This window comes from Dama dama, chromosome 33 (genome assembly GCF_033118175.1).
Source record: "Dama dama isolate Ldn47 chromosome 33, ASM3311817v1, whole genome shotgun sequence".
Taxonomy (NCBI): domain Eukaryota; kingdom Metazoa; phylum Chordata; class Mammalia; order Artiodactyla; family Cervidae; genus Dama; species Dama dama.
Window position 1 is genome coordinate 48242117 of NC_083713.1, and position 10179 is coordinate 48252295.

At 39.3% G+C, this 10179-nt stretch overlaps 1 protein-coding gene across 1 annotated transcript; it reads left to right on the forward strand.

Annotated features, from left to right (window-relative positions):
• The first annotated feature begins 6676 nt into the window (after window positions 1-6676).
• Window positions 6677-7144, forward strand: LOC133050897 (non-histone chromosomal protein HMG-14-like). Its single transcript, XM_061135189.1, has one exon. It carries the CDS (start codon window positions 6724-6726, stop codon window positions 7018-7020), a length of 297 nt encoding a protein of 98 aa, XP_060991172.1. The 5' UTR covers window positions 6677-6723; the 3' UTR covers window positions 7021-7144.
• The last annotated feature ends 3035 nt before the right edge of the window (window positions 7145-10179 follow it).

The following is a 10179-nucleotide window of genomic DNA, read 5'->3' on the forward strand; positions in this document are numbered from 1 at the left end:
TTTTTGGCTTGTCTTTGGCCTGATTTCCTCAAGCTCCCCAAGGCTGAGGGTTACTGCTAAGTGCTGCCGTGTCTAATTATCAGTCGTACGTAACCTCATGGCATTCTGTAGCTGAAACAGAGCTTAGCGATCATTCCCTTGAACCTGCTCATTACTTTGACACCCCTTGGCATTTATGCAATTAGTTTACTCAGTTTAATTTGTATTTATACAGTTGATGATTTGGTGGTATACTTAAGAATTTTTTCTCTATGCATTTTCTCTCTCAACTAGACTACACAATCCTCAAGGCCAGGGGATGTATGAGTACAAAGGATCTTAAGTTTTACTGTTCCCGCCTATGGTTTTCAAGCCATGAGTGCTCAATAAGAGTTTTTAAGTGGAGAATCCAATATATTGAAAGTAGGACAAATACAGAAAGTAAAATCAGAAGTCCTTTTTCTTCGTTTAATGAAGCAGTTCACTTCTCAAAGCTTTTTTAAACTAATTGGAGAAAACTTCAAAACTGAGTTTGGGCTCTGGTTATTCCATCGGACAGTCTTAAATGATATCAATTCATATTAAACATCTATATTTATGATAGATGTTTACTGGTTACTGTTTAAACAGTACTGGTTACTGTTTATCTGGTTACTGATAAAAGAAACCCACTCATAATTAAATAAGAAAAAACATGATGGAAATCACCATGAGACCACAGGACAAAAAGTAAGCTATGCTTCAGGACAAGGCCTCTGACACCTTCAGAAAGGCCTCCTACCTCTCCTCTCTGCTCCGCTTTATACACATCCTTTATTCATCTCCAGCTCAATCTCTCTCCTTCAGATAACCACAAGGGAAAAATAAGGTGGCCAGAAGACACCTAGCTTACATGTTGCAAGTGCAGTCATACCAAAAAGACTGGATTTTTAAATTCCAAATTTCCTAAGGGAAGGACTCTAATAGACCTAATCTGAGTCTTCTACCAACCTCTGGACCATGGCTAGAGAAAGACAAGCATGTCAAATCTTGATTATTTCCATTCTAATGAGAAGAGGAGTTGATAAGATTTCTGGAGGTGGGATGGGATGAGATCAAACCTAGATAGGAAAAAAAAAAATCAGTGAGAATCTACTATAATTTCTATAGCCAAACACTCAGTTACTCAGGTTCTTTAAATTCTGACTCAGAGAATTAAGTCCCAATACTTTACACATAGAAGTGCTCAAACATTCACTATTATAATTATTTAGAAGAAGAAACTATTCAGTAAACATGTGCAAGCCATAATGATGCTTGCTCCTTGGAAGAAAAGCTATGACTAAACTAGACAGCATATTAAAAAGCAGAGACATTACGTTGTCAACAAAGGTCCATCTAGCCAAAGCTATGGTTTTTCCAGTATGGATTTGAGTCATGTATGGATGTATGGATTTGACAGTTGGACTAGAAAGAAAGCTAAGCACAGAAGAATTGATGCTTTTGAACTGTGGTGTTGGAGAAGACTCTTGAGAGTCTCTTGGACTGCAAGGAGATTCAACCAGTCAATCCTAAAGGAAATCAGTTCTGAATATTCATTGGAAGGACTGATGTTGAAGCTGAAATTCCAATACTTTGGCCACCTGATGTGAAGAACTGACTCACTGCAAAAGTCCCTGACACCGGGAAAGATTGAAGGTGGAAGAAGAAGGGGACAACAGAGGGTGAGATGGTTGGATGGCATCACCTACTTGATGGACATGAGTTTGTGTAAGCTCCAGGAGTTGGTGATGGACAGGGAAGTCTGGTGTGCTGCAGTCCATGGGGTTCAAAGAGTCGGACACGACTGAGAAGCTGAACTGAACTGAACTGTTCAGTAACCATGCGCAAGCCATATTGAATGATCAGAAGTTTTATCTTTAACTTAGGCCTCAATATTTTATTCATTTATTGAAATGACTCCAAATGCTACTCCTAATTCATCTTTTTTTTCTTTTGAAATCAGTTGATTGCTTAATGGATAATTTAACTCTTATAGAACCATAAAGTCTAATCCTGGGAGAATTACTAAATTCTCCAGAGAATTAGAGAATTCCAGTGGTGAAAATACAGGGAAAAAGATTTATAGACTGCTCTCATGGCATAACATATAGAAACAACTGCTGTGATATTTTCAAGTCCCCACAAGCCAAGAGTTGTATAAGAGCCCAGTGGAAATATCCTAGCAACCTAATCACCAATTCCAGGAAAATTCTAGGATTTTTTTTTTTTTTACCTCATCCAACATATTTAAATAATAAATTCCACAAAGTAGCACAGACAGAAAACAATAAGTACACAAGAGCCAATGTTCTTTGAGTGTGGAAAATTCTAGAATGAGAAATAAACTATTCTGTGTGAGACCAAGACAACATACAGGGGCAGGAAACTGCTAAATGTAACTTAGTGAGTATTCTGCAGCAAGCTATTCATGGTGAACAGCATGAACAAAACCTCTGGGTTCCAAATCTCCCTTCCCGACAGAGACTTGTATCTATCTGCCCATTCATTATTTGGATCAGGGATGACTGACTGTGGGACTCTCAAATCATGCATAATATAAAGAGACTGACTTCCCTCAGGCTTCCAGGTTGTCAGGCAAGGCCATCCAGGGCACGTCGGCATTAAAATCCAAACAGTCACTGAACAATAAAATACGTTACTATTGGATCCAGTCCAAGCGAGTCAAGGTCTCATTATACAGGCCCTCAGGGCTGAGAAGAGGCAGGAGAACAATGATGGAAATGTGGTTGCCATGGTGTCTCTGCTGCATCCCCTCCATTCACAGGGGTGAGACTGAGTCTCTTTGAATCAATTTGGTGGCAAACATCTTCTGCTTACCTTTCACAGAACTCGGATCAACTGTGAATGTGCCTGCATCTTGCACTGATCATTATAACTCTATACTCTTCAGGTATCCTAAGTGATCATTTCACAATTCTGGAACAGAGTTGGCTTCTTGCAGCTGAGAGCACAAAGCAATTTTACCATGATGTATATGCAATTTTGACATATGAGATTAGGAGAGAGAAGTGAGCATAATCAGGAGCATAGAGCCATCAGACACTGGGAGGAGGAAGATCAGGGTTCTCCTCTTAACTCTGTTACCAAATTACAGGTCAACCTTCAGAAAACTCCTCAGCTAGCTGAGATCTTAGTTTCTTCAGCTTATCTAAGACATTGATTAAAAGATGCACAGTTATTTAATTTATGACCAAGAAATAAAAACCAGAGCCATTTATAACTATAATATACCATGGAGTATAAAATGTATCTTGATTGCAGAGATATTAAAATATGAAAAATACATTTCAGAATCAGTAATAAAACAGTATAATTGATGGGTGTCATAAAACAGATATATCTAAAAGAGGTCCTCCCTGGTTGCTTGCTTTTTTAAAGAAATGACTATTGGAATGGTTGGCATCCTTTCTTTTTGCAGTTGCACTGAAGCAATTCAAAACAGCTATAGAAAAGAGAGGAGCAAGGTTTTTAAGGAAAATGCACTTGCCTGTAGTTGTAAAGTGACTCTCAGACATTTCTTTTTTTTTTTTCACAATCGCTACTTTTTTCTCTTTCTTTTTTTTTTTTTTTTTTTATTAGTTGGAGGCTAATTACTTCACAACATTTCAGTGGGTTTTGTCATACATTGACATGAATCAGCCATGGAGTTACATGTATTCCCCATCCCGATCCCCCCTCCCACCTCCCTCTCCACCCGATTCCTCTGGGTCTTCCCAGTGCACCAGGCCCGAGCACTTGTCTCATGCATCCAACCTGGGCTGGTGATCTGTTTCACTATAGGTAATATACATGTTGTTCTTTCGAAATATTCCACACTCACCTTCTCCCACAGAGTCCAAAAGTCTGTTCTGTACATCTGTGTCTCTTTTTCTGTTTTGCATATAGGGTTATCGTTACCATCTTTCTAAATTCCATATATATGTGTTAGTATGCTGTAATGTTCTTTATATTTCTGGCTTACTTCACTCTGTATAATAGGCTCCAGTTTCATCCATCTCATTAGAACTGATTCAAATGAATTCTTTTTAATGGCTGAGTAATATTCCATGGTGTATATGTACCACAGCTTCCTTATCCATTCGTCCGCTGATGGGCATCTAGGTTGCTTCCATGTCCTGCTTTCATAGTTAAATTCCCGGTCCATCCGAAACAAAACCCAAAGTCAGGATTCTGTGAGAGGTCAACTCTCTTTCCCTGTTAACCAACCAGCTTGGTCATCATCCTCATCGACCAGACTCTCTTCACTTCCAGCTTATTGATTAGTTATCTCTTCTTTCTGTCTCCCTCCCTTTTCTTCCTCTTCCTCTCATCCATCCATATTCATTAAGCACCTACTTTGTGCTTAATAAATAGCCGGGTCCTATGCTAAGTGCTCAGATGCAACAGTGAGTAAGATAGGCACAGTCTGAGCCCTCCTCAAGAAACACAGCCACCCAGAGTGGGAGGCAGTCATGGGAAAAGCAATTGCAATGCAGTGTAACAGGAGCACAGGCAGGACTCAGAAGAAGGACATCCGAGCTGAGACCTGAAGCACAAGGAAGAGCATGCCCATTTATACAATAAACTCCCTCACACAAGAGAACCGCATGCTCCAGCTAACTGAATGCTAGTTAACTAGAATAACTCAAGAGCATGTGACCTACATCCTCTGTTTTCTCTGGTAATCTAACCTTACTTTGCACTCCTCTCCAGGTTACCTTCTGCACTAGCCAATCAGCAGCCTCACTTCTCTGCGCCCTACACCTTCACTCCACTCTTTCGGTTGCCTAATGGGCTCTCTTCCATAGTCTTCCACCCAATTACACGTATGACTTAACACAGCACCTGTTAGGCAACTCTGCACAACTTTCTCAGGAGAAAACTGAGATGCAGACAGGTTTAGCAGCTAGCAAGAGGTCATACAGCTGGTAAGCAGTCAAGCAGAATTCAAACCAGGCCCAGCTGTTCCCCAAACCCCTCCTCTTTCCACTATACCCCACTGGCACACTATAGCCACAGGTCTTCTTTATCTCAAGGCCAAGCTCAAGTCTATGATGTCCACGAGATTCTCCTCTGATAGTTGCAGCCCATGCAGCCCTTACTTTTCCTAGTCTTTCTGTGTTTATTCTCTGAAATTTGTTAACAGACTGTGACACTGTTTTTAAATGAGCAAAATATTCTTCACAAAACTGTAAACAATTTATGGGAAGAAAGTGTATTTTATGGTATCTTTGGGATTATCAATGTTATCATTTATATCAATAGTTGACATTCTCTAATGACAATGAGCTTTTCTATTTTATATATATAGGTTAGAAGATTAGGATATTAGCTATTTGAGAGGACTCCTTAGGTGGGTTCCAGGTAAAGAACACTTCTGGTGATTTGGGGCTATAGAAGAAGCTCTGAGAGACACCAGCCAAACTGCTTTTACTCTTAATTCCACTTTCCCTCCAGGCAGGGTCATGAACTTAGTGAGCACTCACTATAAATGGGAAATGAAAAAAAATGTAAACTCTGTGCTCTGAACTCCCTCCCTATGCAGTCAGACCAGAAAAGTATCCCTCTCTGAATGCAAATGAAACACAATTGAGGATGAGAAAGTAGATTTTTCTACCGAAATTTCTTGGGACATGATTCTCAAGTGGATAAGAGTTGACATGAATTACTGTTTTTATTCTCCCCCATGCCTAAGTCACTTCCAGGGTGTTCATTCACGAAGCACTCAGAGAAGTGCATTCTCCCCACCAGGCTGCCAATCGATCATTTAGTGCATTATTACATAACTTATTACCAGAAAGAGGCAAAAGCACAGAGCGGAACTTGATTCCTCATCATTATTTGCCTGACATTTATAGTACTTTTCTCCAGACTCTGTGCAGAGAATATTTAACAAGCCACATTAACTTCCAGGCATCTAGAATTGTACCGTTGAAAACAAAGGAAGCAGAGCAAAGAACAGTAACAGTAAAAGCGGGGATAAGGGAATCTCTCCAACAGGGTAAGAAAAACAGATAAAAGTAAAATCAAATCCCAGAGAAGATGGGAGAGGGTGTTCTAGCTACCTGGGAGTCATGGTACCATAAAGACCACAAAACAAAACTGCTGAGAGAGTTCCACTTGCCCTTTAGGCCAGAGATCAATTTGCTGAATTGAATAAGGGACTTCAGGGCCTAGGAAATAAGAGAAAAAAGCATTTCCAATTTGCACGCATGTGCTGAGTTGAAGGCAGAGTAAACAGGAGGAAATCTTTATGTGGGCCCCAAGTAAAGTCTATTATCTAGTTATGTGGACACAAACCACCTAGACTAGAGTGCACAAATAACTGAAACTCTCTTCTTTTTCACTCAGAGAATAAAAACAAGGACCCAGAGTGACATCATATCCTTAGCTACCCCGGAATTTTACTTCAAAGATATCAGCCTTTGTCAGTTTTTACCAGGATAGGCTTTTCTCTATAATGCTTATTTTCAGCATTTTAATTACCATTTCACATATAGATAGCTACACACACATATCATGTGGCTTTGCATTGGATATGAAGACCTAGTTTGGAGGTTGCACATTTTTCAGTGATCACACTTTCCTATATATTCTGGATGTGTCTCAAAGACTATCTCGGGGTCCCAGCAGCTCGGGCGGCGGGAGGAGCGGCAGCGGTCAGGCTACTCAGCTTCGCGAAGGCTCTCGGCGCGCCCGGCTCTCGCCCGCCCCGCCGCCACGATGCCCAAGAGGAAGGTCAGCTCCGCCGAGGGGGCGGCGAAGGAGGAGCCCAAGGCGAGGTTGTCAGCAAAACCGGCTCCTGCAAAAGTGGAAACGAAGCCAAAAAAGGCGGCGGGAAAGGATAAATCTTCAGACAAAAAAGTGCAAACAAAAGGGAAAAGAGGAGCAAAGGGAAAACAGGCGGAAGTGGCCAACCAAGAGACTAAAGAAGACTTGCCTGCAGAAAATGGAGAGACTAAAAACGAGGAGAGCCCAGCCTCTGATGAAGCAGAAGAGAAAGAAGCCAAGTCTGATTAATAACCACACACTCAGTCCTGTCAGTGGTCCCTGTTTCCCTTCTTGTACAATCCAGAGGAATATTTTTATCAACTATTTTGTAAATGCAAGTTTTTTAGTAGCTCTGGAAACATTTTTAAAAAGGAGGGAATCCCACCTCATCCCATTTTTTAAGTGTAAATGCCTTTTTTTAAGAGGTGAAATCATTTGCTGGTTGTTTATTTTTTGGTACAACCAGAAACTGATCCCAGAGTTGTAAACAACCAGTTGTACCAGAGTTGGTACAACCAGAAAATAGTGGGATATTGGATATGGGAGGCTTTGATTGTCTTGGGTGTCAGCTTAACATTCCATAGATGGGGGGTGGCTTTTATATCCTATAATACAAAAGCATACTAAATGGCAGTTTGGAGTCAGTTGTGCATTTAATGTCTTGAACACTTTAAATTACTTCTCTTCCCATATTGTTTTGGTAGAATTATTTCCTACAGCAAACCACTTTTTGATCTTGGCTCTCCTGGTCAGAATTTTGTGCACTATACTATAACATCTTTGGTCATGGTAGTCCAGTTTTCCTAGTAACTTGGTTAATGTGCTGTGAACGATTGACAGTTTGGGTATGTAGTGTATATGATATTAAATTGTGAATCAGTGGGACTTATGATGTAACAACATATCAATATTTGAAGATATTGGTACTTGATATCCTGTTAAGGAAAGTTGCTCCAAATTTTAAGCTGGAAAGTCACTGGAATAACTGTTAAGAATCACAACTACATGATATTTTAGATTTCTGGTACATATGTGAAGAATTGTGTACAAATTGAAATGTCTGTGTAGTGATCCTCAAAACAACCAAAAAAATCTCAGTTATAAAAGAAAAAAAAAAAAAAAGACTATCTCAACTTCCACTATCCCTCAAACACCTCATGATGGCCACGTAAGGTCCACATCAGTTCATAAAGGTTTCTCTAATCACATGCAATTCTCATTACCAGGATATACTCTTTCCAAGAAAATGTCAAGAGAAAAGAGACAACCTGAAGAGATTTGGCAAAACTTCCCTGGTTATTTATAAGAGATAAATGTTTCCTTTATTCATTAATTCACATCTTTTGGCATAGAGAATGTGCATTACCCTTGCAGCTATCACCAGCCTCAAAAAACCTTGGAAAGTTTGTGAAAAAGCTTAATGACTCACACTATAAATGGCAAAGTTTCCCCAGCTGGCATCTACAACTTGCTAGAGCCATTGCTTTCCAGATGAAAATTAAGCTGGAAGATAAAATGGGAAAACATCACAAAATGCCTTGTAATCTCCAGATAAATTTGAGAGCAGCTTAATTTCCACTTGTCTAGGATTTAAGGTGTTTACCATAAAGCCTTCCTTTGGGAATGGAAAACCAGACTTGCATGATAAATATTAATAACAGATATTTTATCTCAAAAGATGGTTGCAAGTTATCCATTTTTTTAACCATCCATATATCCCCCTTCAACAAATGCATTCATTTATTATGTGCTCTTCATATTTTAGAAGACATAAACAAGAGCAAGTCATGCAATGTCCACAAGGAACTTACAGTCTTCTTCAGGGAGAGAAGACATATATTAAAAAATGGTAATGATAAAAGACAAATAACTTTTAATAACAAATATATACCTCCCTACTCAACTTTTTTCTTAGCTATATTCAGAGACAGTTTAGGGACAGATGTCACCTCTGGGTTCATGAATTCAACTCATTAGGGTGAACCCACTAGTATTCATTTTTAGAGTAATCTATTATTTACCATTTTTGCATCTCAGCTTATCAAAATGAAGACAAGAATGTACAAAGCACATTCATGGAACCATGAGTTGCTAGTTTCATCTCTATCATGGGCAATTTGAAGAGAGTTTTAGAAGAATACATCTGAAAGGTGTGGTGTATTCACATTGCAAAGCACCTTAAAGGCACGGTTCTGGCTAAGTTTAATTCAGCAGGCAACACCTGATACTGAAAGTTTTTAAAAAGGGCCCAAGCTTGAAAAATAACCTGTTATTATGAAATTTATCCATACACATATAAATTATGAAAATGAGAACAAAAATCAGAGCAACCAGTTAGGAAGGTATTGTATTCTTCATCACTGGTGATGAAAGAATGAACTAAAATAACAATAAAGAGAAAAAAAGTGAGTTCAGCTTTGATCACCTTTAGTTTGGGTTTGAATCAGTGAATCATCTTTCAGGTGAAATTATGCAGCAAACAACTGAAAATGCAGGTCTAGACAGGTCATTGCTGTGATTTAGGGTTTGGAGGTATTTTCCAAGAAGTGTTATTTTAATTCAAGTGACCAGATGGCAAACGCTTAGAGAAAGACTATTGCTAGGGAGAGAAATGATAACTAAGAAGAAGGAGATCTTTATTTAGAAAGCAAGAAGAAGACCAAAGGGCAAGTCTTAAAAGTAGTAATAAAGAATCAGAGATGCATAGAAACACTTGGCATCACAAAGTTCAACTGAAGTTTTGAGGTGTGTGTCTTAGTTTAATTGTGATGCTGTAATAAAATACTATAGAATAGGTGGCTTAAACAACAAACATTTCTTTCTCACAGTTCTAGAGGCTGGAAGTCTAAGATCAGGGTCCTGGAATGGATGGGTTCTTGGTGAGACCTTTCTTCCCAGTTTGCAGATGGCTGCCTTCTTGTTGTATTCTCACCTGATGGAAGGAGAGATCATCTTTATCATGTCTCTTGTTATGAGGGCACTGATCCCCTTCATGAGGGCGCCATCCTCATCACCTAATTACTTCCCAATGGTTCCATGTCCAAATACCATTGCACTGGGATTAGGGCTTCAATATTTGAATTTTGGAAGCACACATTCAGCCCATCTCAATGTCGATGGCCAAGATGTCTCATACTGTAGAAAGAGTCAAGAAGGTAAGAATTAAGATTTGGTCTTCTGAGTTACAGACTATGAGATGTTGGTGACTGGTAAGAGAATAGTTTGAGCATAGCTGAGGTTGCAAGCCAGATTCCAAGAAGTGTGTGGTAGGTACAGACTATTTGTCAGCAAAAAAAAGTAAAGAGGTGGTATCAGGGTCAAAGGGTCTTGCAGAGGAGGAGGTGTTTGTTATTTTGACTGCTTGTTTTCTCAGTTTGTGGGGTTGTTTGTTATTTTTTTACTTAATGT